This window comes from Macadamia integrifolia, chromosome 8, assembly GCF_013358625.1.
Source record: "Macadamia integrifolia cultivar HAES 741 chromosome 8, SCU_Mint_v3, whole genome shotgun sequence".
NCBI classification, from domain to species: Eukaryota; Viridiplantae; Streptophyta; class Magnoliopsida; order Proteales; family Proteaceae; genus Macadamia; species Macadamia integrifolia.
Genome location: NC_056564.1, coordinates 1,026,764 through 1,042,916, shown reverse-complemented (window position 1 = coordinate 1,042,916; position 16,153 = coordinate 1,026,764). Strand labels below are relative to the sequence as shown.

The 16,153-nt window shown below is 38.4% G+C and overlaps 1 protein-coding gene across 1 annotated transcript; it reads left to right on the top strand.

The window, feature by feature from the left end:
* The first annotated feature begins 992 nt into the window (after positions 1-992).
* LOC122086094 (U-box domain-containing protein 33-like) lies at positions 993-15,938 on the top strand. Its single transcript, XM_042654802.1, has 8 exons — positions 993-1,330; positions 2,227-2,348; positions 2,518-2,639; positions 2,853-2,957; positions 9,215-9,431; positions 9,615-9,740; positions 10,056-10,442; positions 15,249-15,938. Exons 1-8 carry the CDS (start codon positions 1,147-1,149, stop codon positions 15,936-15,938), a joined length of 1,953 nt encoding a protein of 650 aa, XP_042510736.1. The 5' UTR covers positions 993-1,146.
* The last annotated feature ends 215 nt before the right edge of the window (positions 15,939-16,153 follow it).

Genomic DNA, 16,153 nt, shown 5'->3' with positions numbered 1-16,153 from the left:
GATCTCTCTATAACAGTGAGAAATCCTCCCATCAATACTGTTCAAGTACATAAAGTAATGATGTTAGTTATTCCAAGACTTTGTCAATGCCGTTTCCTTTGCTTTAATACAAGACTTTTTCAATCAATGCCGTTTCCTTGGCTTAATACAAATTATATTGTAAATCTTCCACTTGACATAGAATATACCAACATGCACTGCTTTAAGACTATATATATATATATATATATATATAGGGAGAGGATTCCCTAAAAGGCAGCGTGACCCCTATCCCAATGCAAGGGTCAATGGGATCGCTAGTAGAAGCACCAACATGGGTGAGATTTTCATCTTTCATGAGGAGCAAGATGGTCATTTCGCTCCTCATTATGTCTGAGCATAGGGGCCACTCTGCCTTTTAGGTTTCTTTTTCCCATATAATATATTCTACAACCCAACCTAGAATTTCTATAAAAAAAACTAAAGTCAACAGTGAGAAGGTGATGAGAAATTTCATCAAGCAAGAGGGAAGAAATCCATACCGAATTTGTTCAAGTAAGGAAGGAATATACTTATGGGCCTCCGGAGTCTGTATTTTTCGTACTAATTAGATTAAATGTTAAACCCAACAGCTTCCAATGAGAGACGATGAAAACAAGAGAAAAAGGATAGAGATCAGACAAGAGGTGGAGCCCATGGATCGCGCTGCTTTCTTATCTGAATCTGAAGTTAAAACTGAATTATTATTATTATTACTATTATTTTTTGGGTTGAAATTATAATTGACTTATTCATGTTCTTAAAATTATTATATTTATCTTATTTCAATTCTAAAGGTGGTTGGTACATCAAACGTGGCGATGCTAGGAGATATTTAAGTATTTTACTTTGATATTATAGAGTTCATTCCTTTGTGAGATTTCACTAAGGAGTATATTTTGGTGATCCTTCTCTCCTTCTTTCTCTCTTTCTCATATTGGATTTCAGTAGAGAAAGGATAGAGATACAGAAGCACAAGTTATGGTAAAATGATGAGGGAGACTTATGGACAAGATAAGCAAAAGTAATCTTGCCTTTGTCATATATCTTGAATCAATTCTGTTTCTTGGGTTTCTGCAGCAGACTGGAAGCATCAAAAGTTTCATGATTTTGGAGTCTCTTTGATTGATGGAGAGTGTTTGTGAAGATAATACAATGGGATCCCCACATGATGGGAAAGATATGATCTTTGTAGCACTTGGGAATGTTATGGAGGAAAACACATCTACTTTGCTTTGGGCACTGAAACACTTTCGGAGGAAGAACTTGTGCATTCTTCATGTTCACCAGCCAGCTCAAGAGATCCGTGTCTGTAAGTATCATACTTCAAATTTCCCAAGGTTTTATCTGAACCTCTTGTCAAGACTCACTGGCTCTCATGAATGATCTTGACTGAATAATTTTATTCCTCTTTCGCCATTATATGATCTTCTCCAAGTAAGAATCTGTTGAGTTCATTTCTAGTTTTGATGAATGTTGCTACAATATAATATTTTTACTATCCCATGTAAATCATATGGGGGCTGATTCCACATCGGTTTTGGAAAAGATTTCATGTGGGTTGATATGATCTTGGGTTCCCTCACCTTGTAAGTTGGTTTATGGGTTGAGTTCTTCTAAGATTTGTATCAGATGGTCTCTCTCAACTGGACTTTGTCTTGATTACATGGAGACCATATTACCAAATTTTTTACATATTCCTTTAGTGGCTTCTAATTAGGCTGTGTTTGGTGGTCATTCAGAAATACGTTTTTGACGTTTTTTTAGCTCTATGGGAACAAAAAATGGAATAAAGCATTTGGTGTTAACTTAGTGTTTTTCGAATTTTTTTTTTGGAAAGAAAATGGGGGAAAAAAACGCTCGAAATGAAAAATGATGGGATGACGAAACCTTGTTCCTTCATTTCGGTTTTGTTCCAAATACAAAAAAAAGTTAACAACTAGGGTAATCATTCCTGAAACAGTTTCACTAACTAAATAAATAACTAACTAACTAACTAACTATATATATATATATATATTAAAAACGACATTTTAACTCAGAAACTGAAAATTTTATTTTTAACATGAAACGTCATTTTTGAAACTGAATGACTACTAAATGCAGCATTTTTTTGCTTTCTTCTGCATTCCATCCTCATAACTTTCACTCCTAATTAATTAGGACAATTTCTAATGGTTTGTTTTGATTTTTCCCCTTGGATCTCAGTGGGTGCAAAAGTTAGAGTAGGGGAACTAGATGAGCATCAAGTCAGGGCACACAGAGAAAAGGAAAAGAAAGAAATGGATGCTGTTCTAAATGATTACCTTGACATTTGTCTCTATGCTGGGGTAATGCTTCTTGTCTTCTCCTTGGACTACTTTAATGTTGATTTACGTTCCAAAAACAATTGACATATCTATAGGGATGCATGCAGCATTATAGGCCTCCATGTTGAAGATGGTTGGCCATTGTTCATGTTCTTAATGATTATTGACCTTTAATACTTCATCTTTACAGGTACGTGCGGAGACAGTAAACATTGAAATGGAAAATATTGAAAGAGGGATTGTAAAGCTCATTGCTCACCATGGGATTATAAAACTAGTCATGGGTGCAGCATCAGACAAGCATTATTCAAAGTATGAACCATTCAATATATAACAATATACAACCATTGCATGTTAATCACCATGTACCAAATCATGGTGATCAAAGCAATAGCTTAGCCTAGTAAGGCTAGTTGTGATGCTCCAACTATTTTAACATGGTAGCCCATGCTTTAACTAAAAGAGCCTTGGTGAGAAAGTGTTCTTATAAACCTCACGCATTTATGGATCAAATTGTTATTTCAGGAGAATGGAAAAGCTTCAGTCCGAGAAAGCAATCTTTGTCCACGATAACGCCCCAATTTCCTGCCATATATGGTTTGTTTGCAAGGGGCGTCTTATTGTCACAAGGTATTCCTTATTTTTCTTACGACTTTTTCCAATTTTTTCAAACTAGCAATCATATCATTAATCCAAACATTCAAAATCAGTGGCCATATAACTTGAAAATATAGGAACTATATCATCCATCTGTAGAAATACAATCCTAAAATGATGCAGAAGATAATGGAAAAACAAAAATAAGCAATGCATACAGATTTACGATGTTTGGCAAGATTTTCTACGTCCTCGGTGAGATGAGATTCTGCTTCACTATCAATGGATAATAGGGTTACAACGCTCGTCCTCACACCTCTCAGTATTGCTTGCATTACAGAGAAAGAAACTCTCGCTATGAATATATAGGCTATGTTTGGTTGTAAGGGGAATTGAAGGGAAGAGAAATGAAATTTTTATACTTAAAAAAGAAATATATGTAATTATTACTCATGTGACTTTAACATTAACTTCAAATCATTCCATATTTGGGTATAAAATTTCACTTTACTTTACACCCAAATCCCTTTGTTATAATATGTAAAATAAAATTTACATGAAAAATATATCATTACTAAATATGGTTAAAGAAATTAAGTAGTTTATACATTCACTTGGGATAATGATTATAAACATTTATTTTTAAAGTATGAAAATTTCACTTCCCTTCCCTTCAAATTCCCATTGCAACCAAACAGAGTCATAGCGAAAAACCTTAATCTGAAAAGTACAAAAATGCTCTAAAATAAAAAATTCGAACCGTCCCGCTATGCCTGTCAAGGGCAGAGCAACCCCCACGGCCCGCTAACCGGCTAGTGGGACCGACGTCCTGCCTGTTGAGGCGCTACACCAGTATTCCCTGGATTAAATTGTGACAAAATACAAGATATCGTACACCAACAATTTTCACCTTGACTTGAATTCTGTCGAGCCTCCTGTAAAGATAACCTGTAGACATCTTCATCCCCGTACCTCATTGAGGTACAAACCCGCACTTTGTTGGTGTGTCCCTCATCTTCAACAATGAGTAATATTAATCAAGTCCAAACAAGACTCGAACTTCTCTATGGTAACTGGCGTGGTAAACATATCTGTAGGATTGAGATCTATATGAATTTTTCTCAAGTGAATACTGCGTTCTGACATGAGCTGATCCTTTGCAAGATGACTGTCACAATGTAATACTGTACCTCCTTGCTCCAACCCCAACTCATAAACCAATCTAGCCAACCCGACTCCTTTCTTAGTAGCCTCAACTACCACCATGTACTCTGTCTCTGTAGTGGACAATGCAACTATAGACTGAAGCATCACCCTCCATGATATAGGTCCACCAGCCAATGTAAATACATATCCTGTAGTAGACCTCTTCCTGTCTAAATCACCAGCATAGTCAGAATCAACATAACCTTCCAACTCTATGGAACTTTCCTTACCACTGAACATAACACCTATATCTTTAATCTTGCTCAAATATCTAAAGATCCACTTAATTGCATTTCAATGCTCATTTTCTGGATTACTCATGTATCTGGTAACAACACTGACTGCATGAGACAAATCCAACCTGCTACAAACTATAGTATACACGGGACTCCCAACTGCACTAGTATAAGGGACCTGAGATATCTGCTTCACCTCCTCATGTGTTGTAGGACATTCCCTTTCAGATAACTTGAAGTGGGTAGCTAATGGAGTGCTAACCGGATTAGCCTTTTTCATGTTGAAATGCTGTAGCACCTTTTCAATATACCTCTTCTGAACTACCCAAAGTTTACCTGCATTTCTATCTCAAAGGATTTTCATGCCAAGGATCTTTCTAGCAACATCAAGATCCTTCATCTCAAATTCAACACTCAACAAAGACTTCAAAGAGACTATATCATGTTTATTCTTTGCAGCAATCAACATGTTATCAATATAAAGCATCAACAAAATATGAAATTATCACTTGACACTTTATAATAAACACAACTATCATACTCACTTTTTATGTAGCCAATCATCATGTGGGAATCAAAGCACTTGTACCACTACCTAAGAGATTGCTTAAGACCATAAAGTGATCTCTTAAGTAGACAAACATGATCTTCCTTTCCCTGCACCTTGAAACCTTCAAACTGCTCCATGTAAATCTATTCCTCTAAGTCACCATAAAGAAATGCAATCTTCACATCAAGTTGTTCAAGTTTCAAATCATACATGGCCACCAAAGCAAGTAGTACCCGAATCGAAGTGTGTTTCACCACTGGAGAGAATATTTCATTGTGGTCTATCCTCGCTTTTTGTGCATAGCCCTTGGCTATAAGTCTGGCTTTATACCTTTCACACTCATTCTCAGATGCTGCCTCTTTTTTATGAAAGACCTATTTACATCTAATGGTTTTTCTTCCCTTGTGTTTTTTCACAATCTCTCAGGTCTTGTTCTTTTGCAGAGACTCCATTTCCTCCATCATAGCTGCCATCTATTTATCATGCTGTGCAATCACTCAAAGCATCATGTTAAGAAGATGGATCACATGTATCTACAGTGAGGGCATAGGAAACCATGTCCTTAAACCCGTATCTCATAGGTACTTTGTGAGTACGCTTCCCTTTACCCTTTGCCACAGTATAGGTAACTTCTACTATTTCTTATTATCCTGGTAAGTCTCTGTATAGCTCATTCTTTCTTGTTGTTTGTGAACTCCACCTACATAGTAGAACCTTTTTTATTTTCATCAATTGCTTGTGAACTGTAATTTGACTTCACCATATGGGACTCATCAAACACAGGGTCCCTGCTAACCACAACCTTCTGTGAACTTTGATCCCACAACTTGAATCCCTTTACACCTTTCTCAAAACCAAGAAAGATATACTGCTTAGACTTTGGGTCTAACATGGAACGCTGCTAACTCTCCACATGAGCATAGGCTAGACAATCAAATATTTTTAGAATAGAATAATCTACAGGTTTTCCTGTCCATACCTCTACGGGAATTTTATAATCAATCATTTTTTATGGAGACCTGTTGATGAGGAAACATGCTATGTTCATTGTTTTTGCCTAAAATCTCTTGCTCAACCCTGTATTCAGCCTCATACTCCGAGCTCTTTCTAGAAGTGTCCTGTTCAGCCTTTCAGCTATACCATTTTGCTGTGGTGTCTTTGGAACTGTGAAGTGACGTGTAATCCCTTTAACTTTGCACAATTTTAGAAATGGCTTGTATGTGTATTCTCTTCCATTATCTGTTCTCAAGTACTTAATTTTCTTTCCTGTTTTCCTTTCTATTTCAGCCTTCCATTCCTTAAATTTAGTGAACACCTCACTTTTATGCTTTATGAAGTAGATCCAGACTCTCCTTGAGAAATTATCAACAAAGGTCATGAAGTATTCTGCCCCACTTTTAGATTTGGTTGTTGAAGGACCCCATACATCACTATGTACATAATCAAGCACTCCTTTACTCTTATATTTTATAATTTTGAAACTAACCTTGTATTGTTTCTCAAACACACAATACTCACAGAAGTTTAATTTATAATTTTTCACTCCTTTCAACAATTTCCTTTTATGAAGCTTCATCAATCTTCTTTCTCCCACATGCCCTAGCTGCATATACCACAGATTAGTATCATCTATATCAGATCCTGCATCTGTAGTCATAGATGCTTCACTTGTAACTATGCTCCCTATGAGTCTATATAGGCTTTTCATTAGTTGTCCCTTCATAACAACCATAACACCCTTAATAATTTTGAGAACACCACCTTCTGCTATGTACTTGTAGTAATTTGAGTCAAGTGCCCCCAAAGATACTAAGTTTTTCCTTAATTCTGGTACATGTCTCGCATATGCTAAAGTTCTTACCATCCCGTTAAATATCTTGATTTTGATAGTGCCTATCCCAATGGTCTTGCAAATAACATCATTCTCCATTAGGATAGACCCACCATTATATGATTGATATGTATCAAACCAACCCTTATGTGGATACATGTGATATGAACATCCAGAATCTAAAATCCAAGAATCAGAAAGTTGATTCTTACCTGATGATATAGAGAGTACATCTCCATCTGAGCTATCAGCCACACTAGCTTCCTCAAATGTCTTATCTACACTTTCTTCTTCAACTCTGCCTTCCTCTTCAAGCATTCTCTCTTCAGATGACCTTCCTTCTTGCAATAATAACAAGATAACTTTATCTTTGACCCTTTTGATTTCTATCGACTCTTCCCAGATCCCTTCTGATTTGATTTCCCTCTTTCCTGCTCTTTGTCACATCTGAAAAGACATTCTCCTTGAGATTTTGTGCTGTTGGACTTCTTCCTTGTATCATTGGACATGAGGGCAACTGTGACTTCATCCATCTCAAGAGTCGCTTTCCCATATAAGAAGAGACATTACCAGGTGATCATACGATTATGGGAGCGATGATAACAATAGTAATACTTTGTTTTCATTCTCGATCTTAACCTCCAGGTTTGCAAGTTTACTTACGATCTGATTGAATGTATTAAGATGCTCTAATAGATCCATACGAGAATACAATTGTTTCTTCACGAACAACTTGTTTATTAAGGACATCGTCATGTAGATGCTTTCAAGTTTCACCTATAACTGCGTTGTAGATTCGATATCCAGAACATATTGTAGGGCATCATCAAAAAGATTCAATTGAATAGCACTTACCACCTTTTCCTCCATATCTTCCCAATCTTCATTAGTAATTTTTGTAGATTTCTTTGACTTTCCCAACAACGTTTTTGCCAAACCCTGTTGTATCAGAAGATCCTTCATCTATTGATGCCAAAGGGTAAAATTGTTCTTCCCATTGAACCGCTTGATATCATACTTGACATTCGATCCCTTCCCTGCTATCATAATAGTAAAACCATAGAAAGAAACCTAGAGCTCTAACACCAATTTGTAGAAACGTAACCCTAAAATGATGTAGAAATAATAGAAAAACAAGAACAAGCAATGCACATAGATTTACGAGGTTCGACAAGATTGCCTACATCCTTAGTGAAATGAGATCCTGCTTTACTATCAATGGAGAATAGGGTTACAATGCTCGTCCTCACACCTCTCAGTATTGCTTGCGTTATAGAGAAGGAAACCCTCGTTAGAAATATATAGCGAAAAACCCTAATCTGAAAAGTACAAAACTGCTCTCAAATAAAAAATTCGAACGGGGGGTTGTGTCCCCTTACACCCTCGCTATGCCTGTCGAGGGCATAGCAACCCCCATGGCCTGCTAACCGGCTAGCGGGACTACCATCCTACTTGTCGAGGGCCTCCACCAGTACTCCCTGGATTAAACTGTGACAGAATACAAGACATCGTACACCAACATCATTAATATTTGAAAGCATGTGATTTTGAATTCAACTCCTCTTACTTCCTTAGGGCTACTCACACGGGATGTTTAGTGCTCTTCACTACTTTCAGTGAAAGTTGAATGGTTCGCATTAATTCAACCCTAGTATGACCCGATCCATGCTGTCGTGGGGTTAGTATGGGCTCGCGGGACTAGTCAGACTGAAGGCCTACATACCCATTGTTAGAAAAAAAAAATGTTTGAAAGCATGTAATGATCCGGAAAAATCAGAACTGAGCTATTTTTTTTTTTTAGTTTGCGGTTTTTACGAGTTCAAATCCTCTACACATACATTCACCTGAATGAATGCTTCAAGTACCACCATTGGTCTCTTTTGTTTTCATAAGTAACCTTCTTCACCTTTTAAATGGCACAAAGGGTTTGATGTTGGCACTTGAAGTGTACGTGTAGGGGATCTCAACTAGTTTGTATAGAGCACCCAAGTTTTTCCTTAAAACTGATAAAAACCAGAACCATGTCCTTTCTAAGTTTTTCGTATGGTCCAGTTCTAGGAACTATGCAAATATTTTCTCATACCATCAAACTTATTAGTTATGGTTCCGTTTGGTGGCAAAAGAGGGAGGAGAAGGGAAGTAAAAATTTCAAACAAAATAAAAAAACTTTTGTAATCATTATCCCACATAGTTATTAAATATCATTACCAAATATAGCAAAAAATTAAGTAGTTTATCGAATTACATTGGGTAATGATCATAAAAGTTTCCTTTCGAGGTTTGAAGATTTTCACTTTCCTTTCCTTCCCTTCCCTTCAATTCCCCTTGCAACTAAACTCGTATATTTTTAGTTTCTTTAATCTGATTGTTTCATTCATGACCCTGCATACTTGTAATCTTCACATTTTTCTTCTCATTTTTCAAATCTAACTACATTAATACTTAAAAGTTGAACAAAATCCAACAGGGAAGGTGTTTCAGAGAATTCTACCATACAGGCTCGATCATCCCTGGATACACACCTTTCTAAATCATTCAGCCATGGTGGTGGGAGGCCTAGAAGTCCTGTTCAAAACCCATTCCGACGAGCTATATCTTCCAAAAGTGACATTACTACTACTGAAGGAATCAAACCATCTTCCCAGGCATCAAAAGTTCTTACAAAATCACAGCGCAGCCAAAGTGTAAGACTTACTAATCCAGTTTAGGACCTATTCCGATGAGCTTTATCTCGCAAACGTGAAACTCCAAGAGAAAGGGAAAAGCCACCACCATCCTCCTCCTCCTCCTCCTCCTCATCATCATCTTCTTCTTCTTCTCCAAGAGGAAGGGCTGCTGGAATATTACAAACTCTAAGCCGTTCTCAGAGTTCAGACTGTTCATCACCACTTTCAATTGACAGTTCAAGGGGAATTTTAAGGGATGAGATGAATGATGACGAGACAGTGGCATCTTCACGTTGTGAATCTATCGATGAGATGGAGCTTTTACTGGTACGTACTACTACTATACGTTCTAATTTGTATTTTTTAGCTACTTTTTCTAGTCATTTAAAACTGAAATTGCATCAATTAGATGCTTGTTTCTCACATAGACTAATCCATGCATTGCAAAGTGGCAAACAGTGAAGCGTTATACTTCACTAGGCATAGTGACACCTAAAAGGACTGTAAATAAATACATATATGGCTTCAGTTACCAAGAAACAAACCCATATGCAAAATGTTTTTAAGATGATCACAGTGATATATAGAAACCCTTTTACAGGAAAAAGAATCAGAAAGCTTTAATGCGAAACAACTTTCCAGCGGGACCAAGTCATAGAAGAACTCTGGATTGCCAAAGACCAGAGGGTAAAGGTGGAGAGCCAAATTGCTAATTTAGATCGAATGGAGACAGAGTTGGTTGAGATGAAGGTCTTGTCTGCTGCTCAACAGTTGGTAGCTATCCAAAAAGAAGTAGATGAATTACAGCTAAGGAAAATAAGAGAGGAAGAGTTTTCCCCTAAGTTCTTCTCGGTATTCTCTGCCTTAGATATTGAGTCAGCCACTCTGAGCTTCAGCCCATCAATGAAGATTGGAGAAGGGACATTTGGGAATGTCTACAAAGGACTCCTTCGTAAAACCCTTATGGCTATAAAGAGGTTTCACTTTCATAGTTTGGAAGGGCAAAGCAGCTCAGATTTCCAGCAGGAGGTAAGTAAATCAATATATATATATATATATAAGCAATGCTGTTGGTGAGCTATGGTGCGCAAAAATCCCACTCTCTGTTAAGTTTGTCTCGAATTCTTGACCCGTTTTGAAGATTGACCCGATCCGACATATTTTGGTGGCGACCCGAATGGAAAATTTTTCTGAGATCTGTGATGGAAGAAGAGGGCTTGGGTTCGACCGGATCGACCGCGACCCGATGGGTCGAACCGCTATTTGGAGTATATATATAATGTACTGTTGCTTGTTGAGAGTCATTGTATTCTAGGGTTTTCACGAAGCTAGGGTTTCAGGGCGAGTTCTTCCTCGCCGCTGCTAGGGTGTAATCCTTCTTCTGCATAGTGAATCATCTTCTTCTTCGCCCGAGGACGTAGCACACCACCCTGGTGTGTGAACCTCGTTAAATCTCTGTGTCGTACGGATCTATTGTCTCTCTTTATTTGTGTTTCTTGGTGTTTGATCTAACAAACTGGTATCAGAGCTCTTGGTTACTTCGATCCATGGCTTCAACGAAATACAATATTGATAGGTTTGACGGCAACATTAGTTTTAGTTTATGGCAGGTTCGAATGATGGCTGTTCTCACGCAGCAGGGTTTGAAGAAAACCCTATTTGGGAAGGCGAAGAAACCTGCAACTATGTCCGATGATGATTGGAGCGATTTGGATGATAAAGCCCTTTCAGCTATTCAGTTGTGTCTTTCGAATGATGTTCTACAGGAAGTTCTCTCAGAGAAAACGGCTGCAGAGTAATGGGTGAAGTTAGAGAACCTCTACCTCACCAAATCCCTCACCAATAGGTTGAGATTGAAGCAACAACTGTATACCCTTCATATGGGCGAAGGTACTTCTATTAAATCCCATATATCTGAGTTCAATTCTATTGTTACTGATTTGAAAAGGATAGATGTTAAAATAGACGATGAAGATTTGGCCCTATTATTGTTATGTTCTCTGCCTCCATCTTATAAGCACTTTAGGGATACCATGATTTATGGTAGAGAGACAATCTCAATTGAGGATGTCAAAACGAATCTGCAAAGCAAGCAGAAGATTGATGATGAGTTGACAACTACTAATAAATCTGATGGTGTTGGTTTGGTAGCTAGAGGGAGAACGAATGAAAGGGGTTCATATGGTGACAAAAAGAAGGCTAGATCAAAATCTAAGCACAAGAATTTAACCTGCAATTACTGTAAGAAAAAGGGGCATATTAAATCTGAATGCTATAAGCTTTTAAATAAGCAGAAGGCAGGTGGTGGTGCTCAAAATCAACAGAAAATAGATGATTCTGCAGAAGCCAGTATTGCTGAAGATGAGAGTGAGTCTGATATGCTTTTGGTGACTGATGATAAAGTTAGATCACAGGATGAATGGATTCTTGACTCTGGTTGTTCCTACCATATGTGTCCCAATCGTGAATGGTTCTCCACGTACGAATCAGTTCGAGGTGGAGTTGTGTTGATGGGAAATAATGCTTCTTGTAAGACTATTGGAATGGGAACGATCAATATCAAGATGTATGATGGCATTGTTAGAACCTTGTCCAATGTCAGGCATGTCCCTGATTTGAAGAAGAATCTCATCAGTTTAGGCACTCTTGATTCAAATGGGTGCAAGTATACAGCTGAAGGTGGAGTCATGAAGGTCAGCAAGGGAGTTCTCTTATTGATGAAAGGAATCAAGGTTGGCAGTTTGTATGTGTTGCAGGGTACTACAGTCACTGAGTCTGTTGCAACAGCTTCATCATCTATGTCTGAATCAGATGTCACAAATTTATGGCACATGAGGTTAGGCCATATGAGTGAAAGAGCGATGGCATCATTAAGTAAAAGGGGCTTGTTGTGTGGTCAGAGTACAGGAGCAATGGAGTTCTGTGAGCATTGTGTGTTTGGGAAGCAGAAAAGAGTTAGTTTCAGTACTGCTATTCACAGGACCAAGGGAACTTTGGACTACATTCATTCAGACCTATGGGGGCCCTCTAGGGTTGCTTCAAAGGGGGCTGGTGCAAGATACTTGCTTACTTTCATTGACGATTTCTCTAGGAAGGTTTGGGTCTATTTCTTGAAGCACAAAAATGAAGTATTTGTCACTTTCAAACAGTGGAAGAATTTGCTTGAGAAGCAGACCGGGAAACAAATTAAAAGGTTGAGAACCGATAATGGCCTAGAGTTTTGTGAAGGTGACTTTAATGAATTCTGCAAAAATGAAGGTATTGCAAGACACCATACAGTTGTTAAAACACCCCAGCAGAATGGAGTGGCAGAGCGTATGAATAGAACCTTGTTAGAAAAGGCAAGGTGTATGTTATCAAATGCAGGATTGGGCAAGGAGTTCTGGGCAGAAGCAGTTAATACAGCAACCTTGTTGGTGAATCGATCTCCTTGCACAGCTATTGAGTGCAAGACTCCAGAAGAAGTTTGGTCAGGTAAACCTGCAGACTACTCAAATTTAAAAGTATTTGGATGTCCTGCTTATGCACATGTAAATGAAGGGAAGTTGGAACCTAGGGCTAAGAAATGCATTTTTCTTGGGTATGGATCTGGAGTGAAAGGATACAGGTTGTGGTGTTCTGATCCAAAGTCTCCAAAATTTCTTATTAGCAGAGATGTTACTTTTGATGAATCTGCTATGTTGCATCCTAGGAAAGAAGTTCCTATTCATTGTGATGAAGGTCAAGAAAAATCTAGAGAGAAGGTGGAGTTTGAAATTGGTAGTTCATCTTCAAACAAAGCACAATCTACTTTAGTCCAGTTGCCTATTTTTACTGAAGGAGATGATGCTCAAGAGAATCAAGAAGAAGAGCGGTACAACATTGCCAAGGATAGACCAAGGAGGAATATTAGACAACCACAAAAGTATGGGCATGCTGAATTTGTTGCTTATGCATTGTCTGTTGTAGATACAATTGAAAATAGTGAGCCTGCAACATATTCTGAAGCTGTTGTTTCAATTGATTCAACTAAATGGTTGATTGCCATGAATGAGGAGATCGAATCTCTTCATAAAAATCAGACTTGGGATCTTGTGAAGCCGAGAACAGGAAAGAAAATTGTTGGTTGCAAATGGGTCTTCAAGAAGAAGGAATCTGCCTCAGGTGTTGAAGATGCTAGGTACAAGGCACGTTTAGTTGCAAAGGGCTACAGTCAGGTACAAGGAATTGATTTTAATGATGTTTTCTCACCTGTTGTTAAGCATAGTTCTATTCGTGTCCTACTTGCTTTAGTTGCTATGCATGATTTGGAGTTGGAGCAACTTGATGTGAAAACAGCATTCTTGCATGGTGAACTAGAAGAACAGATTTATATGCATCAACCTGAAGGGTTTGTTATTGAAGGTAAGGAGGACCATGTATGTTTGTTGAAGAAGTCCCTATATGGTTTGAAACAGTCTCCTAGACAGTGGTATAAAAGGTTTGATTTAGTTATGGCTAGTTTTGGATAATCCAGGTGTCAATATGACTGTTGTGTTTATTTCAGAAAGCTCTCTGATGGGTCATTCATATATTTGTTGCTTTATGTTGATGATATGTTGATTGCAGCAAAAGATAGGAATGAGGTCAATAGGTTGAAGGAACAATTAAGTTCTGAATTTGAGATGAAAGATTTGGGGGCAGCAAGGAGGCAGCAAGGAAGATCCTTGGTATGGAGATCAAGAGGGATAGAAAAGCAGGGAAGCTGTGGCTATCTCAACAAAAGTACACTGAGAAGGTATTGAATCGTTTTGGCATGAAAGATGCCAAACCTGTAACTACTCCTCTTGCATCTCATTTTAGACTTTCAACTGCTCTATCACCTAAGACAGATGAAGAGGTGGAGTACATGTCACGTGTTCCATACTCTAGTGCAGTTGGCTCCGTTATGTATGCTATGGTTTGCACTCGTCCTGACATTTCACAAGCTGTCAGTGTGGTGAGCAGATATTTTTTATGTCCAGGTAAAACTCATTGGGAAGCAGTGAAGTGGATACTTAGGTACTTGAAAGGGACCTCTGGTATTTGTTTGGAGTTTGGGAGGAATGGTGATAATTTATCTGGTTATGTTGATTCAGATTATGCAGGTGATCTTGACAAGAGGAGGTCACTCACAGGCTATGTATTTACTCTTGGAGGAAGTACGGTTAGTTGGAAAGCTACTTTACAGGCTACAGTTGCATTATCTACTACTGAAGCAGAGGGTTATTGGAGAAGATGAAGATATTAGCTATTTGTTTATCTGTTGGAGGAGAATTCAACCCAAGGTGGAGATTTGTTAAGTTTGTCTCGAATTCTTGACCCGTTTTGAAGATTGACCCGATCCGACATATTTTGGTGGCGACCCGCATGGAAAATTTTTCTGAGATCTGTGATGGAAGCAGAGGGCTTGGGTTCGACCGGATCGACCGCGACCCGATGGGTCGAACCGCTATTTGGAGTATATATATAATGTACTGTTGCTTGTTGAGAGTCATTGTATTCTAGGGTTTTCACGAAGCTAGGGTTTCAGGGCGAGTTCTTCCTCGCCGTTGCTAGGGTGTAATCCTTCTTCTGCATAGTGAATCATCTTCTTCTTCGCCCGAGGACGTAGCACACCACCCTGGTGTGTGAACCTCGTTAAATCTCTGTGTCGTACGGATCTATTGTCTTTCTTTATTCGTGTGTTCTTGGTGTTTGATCTAACACTCTCAACAGGAGTGCTTAAGTTCGAGCCTCTTGGCTGTTATCAACTTCTCCTCCCAATTAAAAAAAAAATCATTATATATATTTGTTGCATTTGGACTTATTAATTAATAACCTTTGGTTGCTTTTCAGGTGGATGTATTGAGCAAGGTAAGGCATCCAAACCTTGTGACTCTCATTGGAGCCTGCCCTGAAGCCTCTTCACTTATCTTTGAATACCTCCCTAATGGTAGCCTTGAGGACCGACTCACCTGTAAGGATGGCACTCCCCCTCTCTCATGGAAAACTCGAATTCGTATAGCCCAGGATATCTGTTCAGCCCTCATCTTCCTTCACTCCAATAAACCTGACGCCATAGTTCACGGAGATCTCAAACCATCCAACATCCTTCTGGATGTAAATTTTGTAAGCAAACTTGTTGATTTTGGTATTGCTAGCTTTATCTCTCGTGACGATGACTCAAATAACACAACCACAATGTGCTGCACAGCTGACCCAAAGGGAACATTAGCCTATATAGACCTCGAGTTCTTAACAACTGGAGAGCTAACACCAAAGGTGGATGTGTATTCATTTGGAGTAGTAGTTTTACAGCTTTTGACTGGGAGACCAGCCATGTGGTTAGCAAAGAAAGTGCAATTAGCAATGGATGAGGGAACTTTGAATGCCATGTTAGATGCATTAGCAGGTGATTGGCCTTTGGTTCAGGCAAAGCAGCTGGCTCAAATGGCATTGAGGTGCTATGAGATAAACAGAAAGAATCGGCCAAACCTTGAGTTAGAGGTGTGGAAGCTGCTAAGCTTATTAGAGATTCAAATTTAACATTGGAAATGGTGTTGTATATTGCTGAGGTGACTCCCTCAATGTGTATAGATCATTTTTATCAAGGAGTATTGAATTCTCCCATTCTGGGTAACTCAATATTCCAATTTCTCTCCTTTGGAAAGTCTATATTGCATGTATTATTCTTGGAAAGTTTATATTGCATGTGAGCTATTCTTAGCCATAGATCTTAGCTAATTATGGCTACTACCTCT

Coding starts and splice junctions, on each gene's coding strand:
- LOC122086094 (XM_042654802.1), top strand. CDS start 1,147: ATGGAGAGTGTTTGTGAAGATAATACAATGGGATCCCCACATGATGGG. Junction 2,640..2,852: donor TCAGACAAGCATTATTCAAA/GTATGAACCATT, acceptor TTGTTATTTCAG/GAGAATGGAAAAGCTTCAGT. Junction 9,432..9,614: donor AATCACAGCGCAGCCAAAGT/GTAAGACTTACT, acceptor AGCCGTTCTCAG/AGTTCAGACTGTTCATCACC.